This window comes from Phaenicophaeus curvirostris, chromosome Z (assembly GCF_032191515.1).
Source record: "Phaenicophaeus curvirostris isolate KB17595 chromosome Z, BPBGC_Pcur_1.0, whole genome shotgun sequence".
NCBI classification, from domain to species: domain Eukaryota; kingdom Metazoa; phylum Chordata; class Aves; order Cuculiformes; family Cuculidae; genus Phaenicophaeus; species Phaenicophaeus curvirostris.
The window spans coordinates 27,722,675-27,741,463 of record NC_091431.1 but is presented as its reverse complement, the minus strand read 5'-3'; the positions used below and the strand labels follow the sequence as shown (position 1 = coordinate 27,741,463).

General features: G+C 40.6%; 1 protein-coding gene across 1 annotated transcript; it reads left to right on the top strand.

The window, feature by feature from the left end:
- Window positions 1–1,655: 1,655 nt before the first annotated feature.
- On the top strand, window positions 1,656–3,694 carry LOC138733689 (proline-rich protein HaeIII subfamily 1-like). The gene is made up of 2 exons (XM_069881157.1): window positions 1,656–1,797; window positions 3,054–3,694. Exons 1-2 carry the CDS (start codon window positions 1,656–1,658, stop codon window positions 3,692–3,694), a joined length of 783 nt encoding a protein of 260 aa, XP_069737258.1.
- The last annotated feature ends 15,095 nt before the right edge of the window (window positions 3,695–18,789 follow it).

Here is an 18,789-nt window from a genome sequence, read left to right as displayed (position 1 = left end):
ATGGAGACCGGTGATGAGCGATGTCCCTCAAGTGTCACTGGGTCCACTACTGTTCAGTATCTTCAATAGTGACAGCACCCTCCAGCCCACAACGCAATGGCCCCCATGACCTTCCAACCTATCCCCAGCTGCCTTGCTGAAGCATGACCAGGACAGCACCCTCCAGCCTCAGCCCAAAGTGCAACAGCCATTGCACCCCTCGCCCCTGCACCGTTCCCCCCACAGTTGTGTAACCAGATGTTAAAATCCTGGAACCCACCCAGGATGGTTTCATTTGGAATCTCTGAGAGAAGAGATAAAGACACAAACAAGGTCAAGTGCCTTAAATATATAAAAAAAGGCTTTGCTCATTGCAAAAGGCAGTAGATGAAAGATGAGATGAGATGAGATGAGATGAGCAGCAATGGGGAAGTGATGAACAAAGACACAAAGTTAAGCAAGAGTTGGGGGTAGGATTGCAAGAATAGTCACCTCCATAGGTTTGCAGCATATTCAGGTGTCAGCGTCTCAGAGGTCCTGCAAAGAGTTGGGGGTCTCGCAATGATTTGGTGCTGGGAAGAGGGCAAGCATGCAAGCTTTTCAGGTGCTTTTTACAGCTTCCTTCAACACAAGTTGTCACATGCTCCATATCTTTGTGCAGCTGCGCCTGCTGGCTGCCATCCAGTATCTCAAATCTGCATACAGCAACTGCATGGCCCCCTCGTTTTCTCCTCCAGGGTGCCGATTCACTGACTTTTATGGTTTGGGTAACTCCCAGAGTATCTGTTTGGTAACGGCAGCAATCTTTGGGGCAATGATGTTTTAATCTGGCTTCTCAGGCGAGGCCGGTGTCACCCACTCCAAACAAAAAGAGCCCTTATGCCCCTGACCCAGAACCTGAACCACCTGCAATTGTGGAAACAGGCCAGCGTCTTCCATCCCATGTGGAAACAGCCCCAGTATCCTTCCAGCCCGATCCGTAGTTTCATCACTTTCAAGGCTAGTTCCTAGAGGCTGGGGTGCACAGACAGAACCCTGACTGACAGCCCTTGGGAGCAGCCATTTACCTGAAAATCAAGGGACAGAGATGTCTCACAAGTGTCTGTGTGATAGCAACACCAAACCCCGTCAGGCACCAGCACTGGCAAGCAAGCCATCAAGACCAAAAAGTTTTAAAGGGTTTGTTGAGGCTGGAAAAAGAGAAGATTCTGAGGAAACCTTATAGCAGTCTTCCAGTACTTTCAGGGGGCCTACAGGAAAGATGGGGAGCGGCTCTTTATCAGGGAGTGCAGTGTAGGATGAGGGTTAAGAGTTTTAAACTGAAAGAGCATAGATATTGATTAGATATTCAGAAGAAATTTTTCCTGTGAGGGTGGTGAGGCACTGGCACAGGCTGCCCAGGGAAGCCATGGATGTCCCTTCTCTGGAGGTGTTCGGGGCAAGGTTGAATGAGGCTTTGAGCAGCCTGGTCTAGTGTGTCCCTAGATCAGGGGAAGAAAGGTGCCCCCATGGCAAGCGGGTTGGAACGTGATAATCTTTATGGTTCCTTCCAACCTGAACCATTTTATGACTCTATGACACTCATTAACAGAGGACATTCATTCAGAGCCCCTGAAAGGAGGTAGCAGAGCCCTCCCCACACCATCCCCACTAGCCAACAGCTGTGCAGGCCCAGGATGGAACAGCGCGTGCACCCAGCCCTGATACCAAAAATGCCAGCAAATAAACTCTCTAAGACTCGTTTTGGAGTTTTAGAAAGCAAGCATCCTCTACCAGGCCAGGGCAAAATGAGGGAGCGCTCTCCATCTATTGTATGCAGTGAGACAAGAGCTGGCAGAGAATTTATTTCCCACTTACATGCATATGGATAATTTTTCCCAGAAATCTTACGCATACTCTATTATTTTCCAAGGACTAATTTTAATGTTATAATAAACTTCACAACAGTCAAATCTCTTGTCAATTTCGGATCCATCCAACACAGATCATGCTGCACACAAGACATTGCAATCTCCAAAGAATGAACGGTGTCTAGAAAAGCACTGTTTGAAAAAAACCCATGCTATCAGAGAGGCATTCTGTTTGACTTTCAAAAAGCATTATTACTTAGATGAAACCTAACTCTACTTTAGATTCAATCAAAAATATTCCATTTTTTGTAATAGTAACTGTTCCTGGTATCATGGCCTTATCTTTAAGAAAGAAGAGACTGCAAACAGGGGTGATTACAGAAGAAAACACATCAGTTCAGCACAGATCATACTGACTGATAAGAAGCTTGACATTAGTCAGCAATGTGCACTCACAGCCCAGAACACCAACCGTGTCCTTGGCTGCATCCAAAGCAACATGGCCAGCAAGTTGAGGAAGGCGATTCTGCCCCTCTGTTCCTCTCTTGTGAGACTTCATCTGTAGTACTGTGTCCAGTTCTGGAATCCTCAACATAAGAAGGATACGGAACTGTTAGAATGAGCCCAGAGGAGTGCTACAAGGATGATCCGAGGGCTGGAGCACCTCCCATACAAGGACAGGCTGACAGAGTTGGGGATGTTCAGTATGGAGAAGAGAAGGCTCCAATGAGACTTTACAGTGACCTTCCAGTACCTGAAGAGGCTACAGGAAACCTGGGAAGGGATGTTTTATGAAGGCTTGTAGTGATAGGACGAGGGGCAATGGCTTTAAATTGGAGAGGGACAGATTTTGACTAAGCATAAAGATTTTCTTCACCATGAGAGTGGTGAGGTACTGGAACAGGTTGCCCAGCGGAAGTTGTGGATGGCCCATCCCTGAAAGTGTCCAAGGCCACGTTGTATGGGGTGCTGGGGGGTCTGGTCTGGTGGGACATGTCCCTGCCCATGGCAGAGGGGCTGCATGTTTAAAGTCCCTTGCAACTCAAACCATCCTATGCACATAAGATGTTATCATCTCCAAAGAAGGAACACCATCTGGAAAAACTGTGTGAAGGAAAGCATGCTTAGAGGGACATTCTGCCTAACTTTCAAAAAAATACAATTACTTAGGTGAAACTCAACTCTGCTTTAGCTTAAATCAGTATGTTCTGTTTATCATAACAGTAGCTGCTTCTTGGATCACCCCAACAGCACCATGCACTGTGAACCCTAACACTGAGCAGCGACCACCTGACCTGAGCCCCAAAGACGGCCAGAACACGCCAGACCCCCAGAGGACCCCAAACCCCCAGAGCCCTGCAGACCTCCCCAGGACCCCAGAACCCCCTCAGTGTCCTGAAGAAATCCCCGAGCCCCTCCAGCCCCGAGCCCCACAGACCCACCCCCAAGCCCCCCCAGCCCCACAGACCGCCCCCCCACCCCGAGCCTCGCAGACGCCCGAGCCCCACATGCCACCCGAGTCCTTCAGCCCCACAGCCCACTACCACCCAGCAACCGCCCGGCCCCGCAGCAGCGCCGCCCGGCCCCGACCCGGCTGCCCCCGCTGGTGGCCACGAGCGCCCCGCGGAGCGCCCCCCAGCGGGACCCAGCACCGCCCCCCACGCGCCCCTCCCTCCCCCACCCTTTGCGTGCGGGGCGAGCGCGCGGCTCATCCGGCGCGGAGCGATGACGTCGGGGCTGCGCGAGACCCAGAGGATGAGGCCGAGGAGCGGCCCAGATGGGGCGGGAGGGAAGCGGGGAGGCAGCAGCGAGCGGAGCGCGGGCAGAGCGCAGCGAGAGGGCTCGGCTTCGCTATCACCCCGTGAGGGACGGGGGAGGTGTCCTCGTAACTAGTAATTAAAAAGGTAGCATTTGGGACTCAAGAATCAATCAACAATAAAGAATGTGTAAACTAATGTCCTACTTAAAAGATACTGGGGCGCCTTCTCAGGAGCCCCTTCTGACAGGAGCCACTGTAAGCTCTAACTGACCGTGCCTGGACAGAAGCAGCCCCCTGGAGCGATGCATGTAGGCAAAGCAAGGTCAGGACAAGAAAGAGCGGGGAATGAGATTGCCCTCAAAAGCGACACGACAGCGGTGCCTGCTCGTGCCAGTGCATTGCCTGAGTGGGCCCTGCTACTTGGTGGTGCCATGAGGAGTACCAGCAGCTCAGCCTGTGGTGGGGAGACTTGCCAGCTCTGGGATGTGCTGTGGAGGAGAGTCCTTCTGTCCCATCCTTTCTACACAGGGCACGGTCTGCAACTTCAGGAGTGAGACGAGGACAACGCCCTCCAATCTGAAGTGCGACTGCCCCCATGACCTCCAACCCCACCACTGCTCACCCCCAAGTAGTTTAGCAAGGCTAGCATCTTCTGTGTGTCACAAGGACGGGGAGGAACTCACAGGCACCAAGAACAAGATGGAATTACCGCCAAAGGATTTCAGATCTCCTTGGATACTGCTAGCAACAGCTCATGAGGCTGAAAAATGAGTGATTTCAGCCTCAAGAAAAGTCTGGACCAAACAGCAGCAGCCGCTGCTCCTGACTAAAAAGCAGCACACCCAGGATCCTGGTGGTTTCCACACCCTCCCAGCCCATCAAGAGCCACCTTGCTGAAGCGGAAGCAGGAAAGCACCCTCAAACCAGGTCTCTGCTGGGACTTTGGACAAGGCCCCTACCATGCCCAGGGGATGCTGCACAGGGCTGGAAGAATCAGGGGTGTTGAATGGACCTAGCATGGCATGGATTCAAATGTCCCAAAACCGGTGATGATGAGATGTGACCCTGTGCCCCCTCTGAGCGTGTAGCGGGGAGGGGGCCAGCCAGGCAGAGGGTGGGGACACACCAACTCCACCACCGAGGAGCTACCGGCAGCAGCATCCTCAGGAAGGGACCAGAATCAAATCCAGGGAGCACAACAAGTGTTTCCAATGACCAGAAAATCACAACTGGCTTATGTCCTCAAGATGTGCGAAAGCAGTGTATGATATAAACAGCAGTGATGGTGATTTTCGTGCCCCCTGGGGTAGCATTGTGCTGTTTTGCCATCCATTGGTACATAAAGAAGAAACGTTAAGTTGTTGATTTTATGCCCCTACTGCTTCCCTGAGTGGCTTCTGGTAGCCACAAAGCCTTTCTATCAGGCAGCTGTGGAGTGGTGAGCTAGTGGTTGGCCGGAAAAGTCTGCAGGGGCTTCTGCTGCTGTCAGATGATTCCCTTGGCCTCCTAATTGCTGGGGCGCCTTCTCAGGATACCATTCTTACAGGAGCCACTGTAGAAGTAGCCCCCAGGAGTGACGAGTGTAGGTAAAGCAAGGTCAGGACAAGAAAGACCAGGGAATGAGATTGCCCTCAAAAGTGAGATGACAGCAGTGCCTGCTTGTGCCAGTGGATTGCCTGAATGAGCCCCCCACTTGGTGGTGCCGTGAGGAGTACCAGCAGCTCAGCTTGTGGTGGGGAGACTTTCCAGCTCCGGGATGTGCTGTGGAGGAATCGTAGAAACATAGAATCACCAGGTTGGAAGAGACCCACCGGGTCATCGAGTCCAACCATTTCTATCAAACACTAAACCGTGCCCCTTAGCACCTCGTCCACCCATCCCTTAAACACCTCCAGGGAAGGTGACTCAACCACCTCCCTGGGCAGCCTATTCCAGTGCCCAATGACCCTTTCTGTGAAAAATTTTTTCCTAATGTCCAGCCTAAACCTCCCCTGGTGGAACTTGAGGCCATTTCCTCTTGTTCTGTCCCCTGTCACTTGAAAGAAGAGCTTTCAAGAGAGAAGGTAACAATGGAAACTGTTAGATTGAAGTAACACTGTGCACCTCACAAGTATCAGATACTTTGTAGAAAGTTCATATTATAGGATCAGCATCAATTATCTCTTTCTTGTTGAAGTATTGTTATGGCTCAAAACCTAATCTTTGTTCTATAATTCTTCTCAGGTTAAAGAGAGGCCAAATCCCATTTATAGCGTTGAAGGGCTTAATTTCAGGTTTACTGGCTAGTTTTTGTCCACCTTGAATAGCCTCTAGCTACCTCTGTTTTGTAACGTTAATAAAGAAGATTAAAAAAAGAGTAGTTAATCTTTGTAATATTTAAACTGAAAAGAAAATAATATCAATATAAAAGCCAAGAGTTTAACAAGGTGCTGTCTCTGTTCATCTATTTTTAAATAATTCCTGACTCTGTGTTTGAATTTAACTTCTATTAAAGCCCTAACATAGTTGTCACAGCTCTGTGTGCAATGTAGGTTAAATTAATTCAGACAAAAAGCAGCAGAGATAATTCATGATGTCTATGGACTTCTTTGTTGTGTCCCAAGGAGAGACTCAGAGAGTAACTTTATCACTCCGTTGTGAAAAGCCATGATCCAAGATAATTTATGTTAACCATTCTATAAGGAAGCATGCTTTCATCCTCTCTTCCTTTATCGAAGTGGAGTCTTAGTATATCTTTAACTACATTGCTATGTATATTCATTCTGATGCTCTTAATGTGTAATTATGCTTAGCTCCTGCACTGTACTGTTATCTTTGAGGAACAGGAGCCTTAAGAATTACAGTCAGGCACTACTGGCAGCCAGAAAAAGGTTTGGTTGTCTGTTGATTCAGTCCTGTAAGCTAAAAAACCTGCAAAGGCTTAAAGATCAAAGTCAGAAATATATTTAAACTTCGAGAAATTAAGAGAGATAATTCAATAATAATTAGGAATAAAATACTTCCAAATGTACCAGTGATCATTTAGAAAGTTAGTTTTCCAGCCATATATAAGGGTTCTTCGTTCTAGTTCATGGCAAGTGTGAATCCCTGTTTCCTTCCACACACTGCCCTCATCATTTACAGACTGGAATTCTTTGGCCATATGAATATTTCCAATGATATTTGTGTTCAGCTAAGTCCTTGATTTAATGAACATTTGCTTTGACTTAACTAGGTAATGGATCAAGCCCCTAGTCAGTTATATGTGTGCTGTCTCTGTCTATGGACTAAATTCTGGAGAAAATCTACTATGCATATATATCTGAAATCAGCTACACAAAGAAAAACATCTTTGAGGCAAGTAGTATTTATGTGACAAGATAGTAAAATGACAAGATAATTCATAACTCTAGGTTATTAAATAATCAAAATCATCACTCTAGATCTTAATATTTTTTGCAAAAAAAAAAAAAAAATACAAAGCATAACCAGCCCATTTTGCCTGCTACAACCCAGGCCTGACTACAGTGAGTAAAACTATATTGAGGGACATTTAAAATACCTGACTATATGCACTACCTATGCAATTAGCTGAGGAGCAAAATAAGAGAGAGAGAGAGTGGTTGTAATATATAAAATACATGTAGCTAACGGTGTATGTACTGAAGTAGATACTTATTTAATGTTTCTTTAGAGTCTCTAACAATGATGGCAACAGGAACTTTGTAGTCTCTGTTTTGTCCAAGAAAAGGAAAGGTGAGACAGCCTTCACAAGAGAAGAGGATTGATCTATGAAGAAAGAACACGCAAATACAAATTATTCCTTTTTAATGCAGACATTAGATAATTTGCATGTAATTTTATAACTTTTTCTTTAAGGAAAGTTTAGCTTTTAATTTTTTTTTTTTCTCCTTTAGAATTGCCTCTTAGAGATCTCAGTTACTGTTTTCACAGTTACTGCTTTTCTGGATGTCCTTATTATTTGTGCAGTTACAAAACAAAGTAACACAGTAAACATCAAATTGCTACAGAAAAGGTAATCTTATTATTTATTCTTGATAGTAATTGCCTATATTTTTCAAGAATTTGTTTTAACGTTGAATTTAAAAGCAAAAACTAATGAAACAGTTCCTGAGTTCATCAATTTCCAGTCGCCAGCTTGGTTGCTTCACTTCCCAATGTTGTTTTCCTCTTGCAGAGACTCTTGACACTTCCCGTTCACTTAAGATACCTCAGGTAAGACTTACCATATTCTACCATTTGTAGAGTGCACCAAAGTCTGTGTGGCTAAAATTATACTGCTTATTGGATTCAGTATGCTGAATAGAATGAACTTCATCAAGAAGGAAAATACAACATTTTCTTGAGACTCATTTCACCATTAGAATTTTTTGTAACCTAACAAAATTCCTGTAACCTGTTGAAATTTCCTGTAACCTAATCTGGTAACGTGTGCTTGCAGCCCAGAAAAACAACCCATATCCTGTGCTGCATCAAAAGAACTATGGCCAGCACATTGAGGGAAGTGAGTCTCACCTTCTACCCCCTTCTCGTGAGAACTCACTTGGAGTATTATGTTCGGTTCTGCAACTTTCCACGCAAGGAGATGAACATGTTGGACTGAGTCCAGAGGAGGGCCACAAAGATGATCAGAGAGCTGGAAAACCTCTTCTGTGAAGACAGTCTAAGAGAGTTGGGATTGCTCAGCTTGGAGAAGAGAAGGCTCCAGGGAGACCTTATAGCAACCTTGCAGTACCTAAAAAGGGATGTACAAGAAAGCTGTGGAGGGACCTTTTACAAGGGCAGGTAGTGAAAGGCGTAATGGCTCTAAACTGAAAAGGGGTAGATTTAGCTTAGATATAAGGAAGATATTCTGCACAATGAGGGTGGTGAGGTACAGGAACAAGTTTCCTAGAAAAGTTATGGATGTCCACTCCCTGGAAGTGTTCAAGGACGGGTTGGTTGGGCTCTGACGAACCTCATCTAGTAGAGAGTGTCCTTGTCCATTGCATGATGACCTGGAACAACATGATCTCAAAGGCTTTTTCCAACAGAAACCATTCTATCTTTCTATCATTCTATTACTAAAGTTAAGTGTAGATATATCAGAGCTTTCAATTTTTAATGCACCTTAAATACATGCAAGGTACTGGAGTGTTAGAAATTACCTGGAAAGACAGTCAGTGAGGGAAATGATTTGTGAGTGTAGAAATAGGGTGATTTTTTTTTTCTTGCAAGCTATGTGTTTGAAGTAGATAACCATTTTTCTCCAAACGGTATAAAATTGCTTGTTATCATGGTACTTGTGATCCACTTTAACCTTCATACTTTCATTTGCAGAAGTGTTTTGGCTGTTGAAGAGTAATTCCTGCAAAATATTTATACTGTTGTATTTAATCCTTTATTTTTCACTGTTGTTTTTGAGGAGCCTTGGTCTTTAGCAAATCTGGAAATTTACCTAGAAAATGTCAATATTTTCCCAGCTAGTCAGTCTTCATCCAGTTCATTGAGCAGCTACAGAAACAGTTGTGTTTGCCAAAACAAGGAAGGGGCAAGAAAGAGCGGTAAAGCTATGGGACATACCATCTTATTACTGTTGTTGCTGACCCTCAGTCCAGAAGGATCTGAAAGCCAACAGATGGTGAGGAAAGAAAGCAGAAGGCAGAGCTTTCAGAGTATGATGTTGCTGGACAAAAATGTTTCAGGATTTTTGAGCGTGAAAATCACATTTTATTTCTACTCTATTCACAAATTTCTTTATGCTTTTCTTTCCTGTTCAAAGAAGGATTTCACTGAAGAATACAACCAATTTGTTTAAACAATATTTCTCCTCTGTTGTGAACAAACCTACAATGCTCCAAATATCAGGCTACTATAGGTTCCACAGTACTGTTTTTTTCTTGATTTTGTAAAGTACTGAAGTTCTTACTAGATGAATCTTTTACTCTTTTACTCTCAAATCTTTTGATTTGAGACTTTTTTTTTTTCATCTTTTCACAGGCTGCAGAAAATTAACCAAGGACAATCAGAGTCAGATTCTGGAATCAAATGCAGGACCCAGACCCACCACCTCACAGACATTGCTTTACTCGCAGAAGGATCTAGTCTTTGAGATTAATGCTTTTTGCTGAAGTGTAGCAAAAGCATTGATAAGGTAAATGTTTTCTGCTATAGCTAAGCATTTAGAAAGTTTCTTTTGAATTCATTGTTATCCAGATGTAGTATGCGAATCTTTGGTAATACTTTCTGTTGATAAAGAAACAGGATTATTTTTCTTTTTTTTTTTTTGCTCTTTTTAAATGTTTTTTCAGTCAGTCATTGTAGCTAGACCTCTGTTGGATGCTAATAAAACACTTTGTTTTCCAGTAAGTAAAAACTCTGTCACACCTAGGGAAGGAATATATGCCTGTTTTAGAAGTTAGAAAGAAACATCAGACACTTCGGTTTTGGTACATCCTTAATAAAAAGATTCCTGCTGTCAGTTGAAAGGTGCCTCCATAACAAGAGCATTCCTTAAAAATGACACCTTCAAAGTCAGCACATACCTAAAAGAACAAGAACTACCAATGGGTCAGAGTAGGCTATATTCCACCTTATCATAGCACAAGGAAACTTGCAGTGATTGATTATTCTTAGACTGTGCTACTCCTGAAAATAAAGTGGGGGAAAAACGAAAAAAAAAAAGAAAGAAAGAGCCTTTTTTAATGTTATCAATGTACCCTAATACTTTCTTCTGCAGGGGAATTAAAATCACTTTTTGGAACAAAATAGTGTTCAAATATGTCTTTTGGCAACTAACAGCAGTCACTTCAGCAAAAGTTAGAAAGATTATAGCACTGCAAAATCTACTGGAGCAATACATTTTACATCAGCTATTTACACTACTGTGTTGTTGGAAAAGCCCAGTTTAAAGATAAACACGCTTCCCGATTTTGTTTGAGCAACTGAAGTATTTTATAAAACCTTTTTGTATTTTTTACCCAGCTACTTCATGGTGTTTTGGATTTTTGAGATTATATATTACAGGAAAATCAGCACAGAAAAATTTATTCTCAGCAAAACCATTTAATCAGCTGGAAAAATACATTTCTTGCTCAGCAAAGTGCTTTAGATTACAAACCTTTAACCTACAACTAGGTAGAAAATTTCCAATGGTTGAATTCATTACACTTTCTTAAAAAAAAAAGAAATGTTACGAATCTTATGAAACTATGCAAAACAGCAACCTGTGTCTATGTCCTGCTGAAGACACAGAACATGTTTCTGGAAAATAATTTTTTATTTTAGGAAAAAGTAAACAAAAAAGGATCCAGTCCTATACAACCAACAAATTACACCTAACAAATGTGGCTTACAGTAGAGATTCGCACTATTTTAACCAGTCACGTGTTCCTTCATCATATTTACTGTATTTGGGATGTTTTTCCATTCTGCTTCCCTAATTTGGGAAGAGATACAAGTCAAATGACTTTGTCTCTTCTCATAGTATTTTTGCAACAGTTAGAATTTGTGTCCTCATAGGCAGCAAGGTGGCAGTGTGCTAGCAATGCTCCTTACCAGCTGTGTGAGTAGTCATGTGCGATACCGTAACTATAAGTTTCTGGAGCAGCAAGAGGTAACTTGAAGGATTATACAAGTCTCATGTAGAAAGTGTCAGTGAACTTCTTTACACTGTACCTTGCAACTCAAAGCTTTTTGAATAGCTATATTTAGCATTGTCACAACTTAAAACTTTCTAGATTAACTGCCTGAGAACTGTTAATGGATGTCTAATTAAATTTCCTATGAACTATGGTAGAATAATAAGGCACTGAATTTGTAAAAATATCTAGTAGGAGTTTCAGTATCTAATAAAACTTCTTTGGTATCTCAGAGACTGAAATATTTAGTGTCTTCCTAATCAACTATAATTCTTATAAAGTTTTGAAAGAAAAGAAATAAAATATCACATTTAATCAATGCTGACAGAAAGCATATATTCACCTAATTACCAAAATAAATACATTTATTTATTCCTAAATCATTATATAAGATTTATTATGCACATTGCTGCAATAAATTCACCAATTACGTTGTTACATTTGTGAACGAAAACTGTAATTTTTAAATAAGCTTTTCCAAGAATATCATGGCTTGTGAAAATACAAAATATTCATCAGATTTATGGAAAACAAAGTATTTCTGAGATGTCTGAGAGTGCCACACAAGGAATCTGAGTACCCTTGTAAAATTAGAACTAGTTCCAACGTAACTGTAAGTTTTATTGGACCACAATCTGACATGAAAGGTGATGACAGGTGATGATTTGTGTATATTCCCTAGACTCAGAACCTTACAGAAATAAGGAACTTTGTCTATCAGTAGGAACTCAAATGAAAATATTTATTTTTTGTTTTAGCTAAAATGATAGAACATAGAGATTCTAGAAGAAACATCCAAAAGAATCAACAGCATAAGTTAAGATTTATTTTACTTCTGGAAGAAATATCATTTAAAATATCTGAAGAAGGCTCGAAGCAGCAGTGATAGTTTGTCCTGCCAACAGTTTTGAAAAGAAGTCATGAGTGAGCACAGATAATAGAAATTTGATTAATGACTCAACTGTGTGCATCCAGGATTCTGGTGGAGTTTAAAGTATGAGGGCCCTGCCAAACTTTTTAATACAGAAGGGATTAAGACTGATACTATTTTATAACCTTCTAATTTGTCAAATAAGAATATATTGAAAGGTTTATAGAGAGTTTCAAAACCTTAGCATGTACATAATTGCCGCTCTAAATATAGAAACCCCGAAGAGTAATGAAACTGAGAGATCAGCAATCTGATTTTTAAAAAACAGTTTTCCTTGCTTTGTTTCTCCAGGAAAGCAATGGGTTGTGAAAGATGACTGGTCATATATTGTTCTTGACCAAGGATAAAATGCCAAGGATGTCAATGGGAGCTGGCTGCACGGACTGAAAGCCATTTGTAGCCCTAGGGCATCAGTATTTATGAAGCCTCTCAAGTGAGACAAATGGAAAAATAAACCCCTCTGTTCTGAAAATTGCTTTTCTTTTTTACATGAGCAGAAAGTCAATTTCTAATCTCTAAAATAAAGCCTCTTTCCTGAACTGAAACAGGTTAACCCTGAACTCTGAAGATCATCAGCATACAGATTTGTCTTAATTTCTTTAGAAGTAACATTCTGAAATTACTGTCATGCAGAAATGAGGCAAAGGAAGGAAATTGTTTAATAATTTAATAAAGCACTAAACAAAGGAACACTTCAACTCACACTTAATTAGAAAGTTCTCCAATATTTGAGAGAAAGTTTATTATTCTAGAACTAGAAAGTAACTTACTGATTATCAGATGCTACTATAAATTCTTGTTTTATCAACTCAGTATCAAATTCAGTTTCACATTCAAGAAAGCATAAAGCTTCAATTTATTGGATTTGATCAGAAATCATCTGAGTTATTTCAATGACGGTATTAACCTTTCCTTCTCATTTATATTGTTATATTCACTGCTGTGGAATAGAAGATTTTTTCAGGTTCCTATGGAAGATCTAAATCCACTTTTTATTGTGCTTCACTTTTACTTTTTTTCCCTAGAGGTTGTTTAGCTCATTATTTTCTTCTTCTGACATTTTTCACTCTGTACTAAACAAGCATACAAGACTAATACAGGTTCTGTCAAATTTGGCGTGCTAGTGATTCTTCTTAACAGACCTTCTTCTTTGTTTCTGGCTCTCTTATTGTACATAGAGGGGAATAAGTTTGCTGCATAATACTACATTATGATGTATCAAAGTGATGTTTTCACACAGATAAAAGAATAAAGAAAGACAGCTTACCTTGTAACTTCTTAGCCTAACAGAATTTTACAGCAGGGAAGATTTCTTTAAGCAAAATGTCTAAAAAAACTGTTGGGTTTCCCTTGGTATTAATTTAAAAACTACAAAAGTCATGTAAAATGGAGAAGTTATGTAGTGGCATCACTGTTCACTTCAGGAGCATACAAAGAAGAGTGGATCCTGTCTTTTGCACATTTCTCTGCAAAGAAAAAATGGTAATTCACATGTAATTCTTCTTTACTTGACTCCAGATTTTTCTGTGCAGTCACAGGCCCTTCATTTCTAAGAAAAACTTCATGCACCGAGAAAGCACAGCGATCCTGAACCTCTTACATTTAAATACTCCAGTGTTTCTTCCTCACTCAAGAAAAAATAGGTTGGCAGAATTGTCAACTCCACGACGAGATACACAAACAGGAGAGAAAAAGTAACTGAGCTCAAAACCTTACTAAACTGACAGTGTATGCAGACATTGCTGCAAAAGCAAGGGTATTTCAGTCTCCTTTCTGTGTCCCTAAATATGACACTGGCTGATATTTTCAAACATTTCCAGCTTCATGACCTCTGTTAACATCTCAGCTAACACCCTGCCAGGGGTGTTTCAATGGTAACTCCAGCAGCCCGTATTGTACTTGAACTTACATTCAGATATGTTAGAGGTAGCTATAGGGGAGACTGCAGGGCGTGTGCAGCTATTAAGAGGAAGACCTGAATATCTAGCTTCTTTTTTTGTTTTCTTCAAACAAAGTGTGTACTTCATCACTTGTCTTTAGTGTAAGCTTCTACTTCCCACTGGAAGATTTAATCATTTCAACTTTTAATGGAAAGCTAGCACTGCTTGCTTTACAAATTGCTTTCCAGACAAGTGCAGAAAGGGTTCAGTATTATGTGCTAATAAAAAGTCTGATATTAGACTAGGCTGAGCTGGGCCAGGATGAAATGGGGTGGGATTGGACAGGACAGGATAAAACAGAATAAGACAAAATAGTTCAGTTGGAAGGGACCTCTAATAATCATCTAATCCAACTCCCAAACTGCTTAAGTATGACTTTGGTTGAGTTCAGAATTACCTGGAGTTCCTACTGCCTGAGAAGTTTACCTACCAACTGCTGTGAGCAGGTGCATGCTTGGTACAAAGTGGATAACTTTCTGTAATATGTGCCTGACTTCTTGGAAGATGTGAGAAATGTTAGCAGTTCAGAAGCTTTCTATTTAAGCCTAGTGCACAGTATTGTCGTGTCTTGTAAGGCCTGGGCTCTTCTGTCTTTGACAAAGTCCATCTTTCTTCATACTTCAAGATACCAAAGAGTATTCTTCACCTCATCTCAGCAGGTATTCACAGACCTTTTCAAGACTGAAGACTCTTTCTGTTCTAGGAACAGATTGTCTGTCCTCTGTAGAGGTCACCAGGCTGTGTCCAAAGAGTAAGTGGAATGCAGAGGGTAGGGAAGTTCTGGAAGCAAGTGTTATGTTTCTTAATCTGTGTTGTAAAACCATAATTAACATCAGCCATTCCCTTGTTGTTTACAAATACGTTCAGAGTCACCATGTCATCATTTGAAATGGCAATCACAGTATTTTTCTTCATGGCATGGTTGAAGAATGTATGAGCGAGGGGAAGTGCCCAGGTGTGCGACATAATTTTGTTTTTACTGGTTGTGTGAGTAGGTACAATCGTTAGATTTTACCTCAAGAAATAAATGCTGTTATCTGTGAATGCATTCTAGTTAATAATCAAAGGAGATTGTCACATTGACCAATTCTTACACATTTTATTATTTTAAAATACACAGTCAGATTATTATCTACAAAACCACAATAATCTCTATGACTTGATATGTTACTTTGTTATAAGTATTTTTTAAAAAAATATATTTATTTTGATCTAAAACATATTTCAACAAACTACTCATGTGTTACATTCATCTACATATGGAATTTTTCATCCCGGAGCCTAGCTCTGTTTACCATTTTTTATCATCTTTCTGTGGCTTGCTTGTGCTATATTTCATTCTAAGGATTTCACCAACCTACAAACGTTACCTGCCAGCTGAAATTAAAAGAGAGTTAAAATATCTGGAACAAAGCCTCATCGTGTGTCTCCAACCTAGACAGCTGAAGTTTCCCAAGGTGATGAATTATTACTGCAGAAAGGCTCAAAATTGCATTGTTTCTTAATACTTCATTATGTAGTTTTACTTCTGTGGATAACACATTATTTTATGTTCTGTAATCTCACTTCATACTATGGAGGCTAAGAAGTATCAGTGGTACTATGCATCACATTGCCACACTTGAAGCAGTGAAGATTGATTAAAACTCTGAGCAGTTTGGACGTCTTCATTAAAATGCAGAAATAAATAACCCCCAAGGAAATTCTTTCCTTGAGCAGGCCATATTGTAAGAACAAAGATCAAAAAATATCTATCAGCTTTAGGCTAAAAAATCAGAATCATAGAATCACCAGGTTGGAAGAGACCCACCGGATCATCGAGTCCAACCATTCCCACCAATCTCTAAACCATGCCCCTCAGTACCTCATCCACCCACACCTTAAGCACCTCCAGGGAAGGCGAGTCAACCACCTCCCTGGGCAGACCATTCCATTGCCTAATGACCCTTACAGTGAAGAATTTTTTACTTATGTTGAGCCTGAACCTCCCCTGGTGGAGCTTGAGGCCATTCCCTCTTGTCCCGTCCCCTGTCACTTGGGAGGAGAGGCCAGCTTCCTCCTCTCCACAACCTCCCTTCAGGTAGTTGTAGAGAGCAATAAGGTCTCCCCTCAGCCTCCTCTTCTCCAGGCTAAACAACACCAGCTCTCTCAGTCGCTCCTCATAAGACTTGTTCTCCAGCCCCTTCACCAGCTTTGTTGCTCTTCTCTGGACTCGCTCCAGAGCCTCAACATCCTTCTTGTGGTGAGGGGCCCAGAACTGAACACAGGATTCAAGGAGCGGTCTCACCAGTGCCGAGTACAGAGGGAGAATAACCTCCATGGACCTGCTGGTCACGCTATTTCTGATACAAGCCAAGATGCCATTGGCCTTCTTGGCCACCTGGGCACACTGCTGGCTGATGTTCAGTCGGCTGTCAACCAACAACCCCAGGTCCTTCTCCTCCAGGCAGCTTTCCAGCCAGACTTCTCCTAGTCTGTAGCACTGCATAGTGTTGTTGTGCCCCAAGTGCAGGACCTGGCATTTCGCCTTGTTAAACCTCATGCCATTGGACTCTGCCCAGCAGTCCAGCCTGTTTAGATCCCTTTGCAGAGCCTCCCAACCTTCCAGCAGATCCACACTTCCACCCAGCTTAGTGTCATCTGCCAACTTGCTAAGGGAGCACTTAATGCCTTCATCAGGTTAGAGAGAGTACATAAACTAAGGAAAGGGATCAGCTCCCAGTTATCTCAGTTTTTCAATCAATTCCTAAAAAACTGGAAAGTCTGTCAAGAAAGGAAATGCAGAATTGAACTATATGTGTCCATATATATATATAATACTTTTCTTCATGAGTTGTTTTCACTTCTCATCTGACTGCCATTGTGACAAGACTTGAAACCTTTGTCTAAATAAAGTAGAAGCGAAAAACATTGAAATAACTCTTCAGATCACCTTTGATCATATTTCAGAACAAATGTACAGTCATGTACAAAATAGAGCAATTAATGTATGTGAAATATACACTTTTTTATATATCAGAATGAACTCACCATGTCTATGAGTAATTCTGTTTCTCTTACTATTCAGAATTAATATGTCTGTCTTCTAAAAAAAAAAAAAAGAGTTCAATGCATGATAAAAGCTCCTTGTTTCTGTTGAAACTGAAACAAGGTTGAAATAATACTTAGCATTGTTTTAGCCATCAGCGAGTATAGGCTGGGATATATGGGAACACAACTGACTTAAATATTCTTGTACGCTATAGTCTCAAATATAAAATAGTTAGAAATCAATTTAAAAAGTTAATCAGACTGGTAAAACACTGGTTAAGGAACAAAAAGATACATTTCTAATTCCAGTTCTGCCACACATTTAACCCTCAAGAAACTGGTGTAGAATTAAATCTACAGATGTTACTTTTAGGTACCTCAGTACATTAGTAATCCAACCAAAGTATCAAAGTTCATGAAATTTCTCTTTTTATATATGTTTAAGTACAAAAAGAAGCGAAGTTGATTATGTAGCAGGACCTTGTTCGTAAAGATGTAAAAGTATGATGGATACTGATGAAATGAAACTGGTTGGGGTTGTATTGTAAGAACAATTTCATTTTTTAAAAGAAGTCAGCTTATTATTTTTTTTTAATTATTCTACATGCCTTGTTAGCTCAAGTAAAATTTGAATTTTCTGAGTTAGATAAGTGAAGCTACACTGCTAGACTACAGAAGACCACATATTTGCATTTTGTGTAACCTTTTTTCGTACAAGGCACACATATTTGACTGGTTCCTGGTACTATTAAGAATGCTATTAGTTTTTAATAAATGCTAAATTTTCACTTTAATTTCAGTAGTGGACAATGAAATCTAAAGCAACATAAAAAAATATTTGTGAAAGATCAACATTAGTATTTCTTTCACCTCTGATTCATACATTATTTGAGAAAATGCTTTTATATGCAGTTAACTTACCTGATTCAAGCAGCTAATTAGCGGATAAATTTAATTATTTTTCAGGCACAATCTGGTAGTGACATTTCAAAATCTATCACTTTAGGCTCATTTTATTTTCAGAAAGTAATCTTAGTCTTGTAACTCAGTCAAGAAATATTTTTCTCAGCTTTGCTTAACCCTTGTTTCCAAATGCATTAGCAGTTTGTTTGGGATGTCTTGGCAGAGATTACTAGAGGTTAAGGCCATAAATTCCTCTCAGACAGTAACTTCCAATGTTTTATGCACCAAAAACTTTACAGCATGCTTCATAAGATACAGTTTAGATAAAAAACTCTGTTAAATTGTTAAGAAATTATCTGCAAAGACTGATGTTGTTACATTTTTTATAGATTTTATGTGCTGCTGCATATGATTTTCTTTCAATATGTTATGCAGTACGAAAATTATTCATTAGGAAAGTGATAATATGCCTCCATTATTCTCACTATGCACTTTGTGAAATAGAAATTACATTTTTATTCTGTGTTTTTAAAGATTATTTGGAACAGAAATTATAGCAAATTTTCTTGTGAACAGTCTGTCCCTATACAATAAAAAACACATATTACAAGCTATCTAGAATGCTATATCTAACATACTAAAAGCAGTCAGTTAGTTGCAACTATCTTTGTAATAAATATCACCTTAATAATACACATTTTGTATAGTACAGGGACAGATTATTTACAAGGAAAGTTGCCACCAGTAACATGTTTGAGAATCATGTGGAACAGAAAAT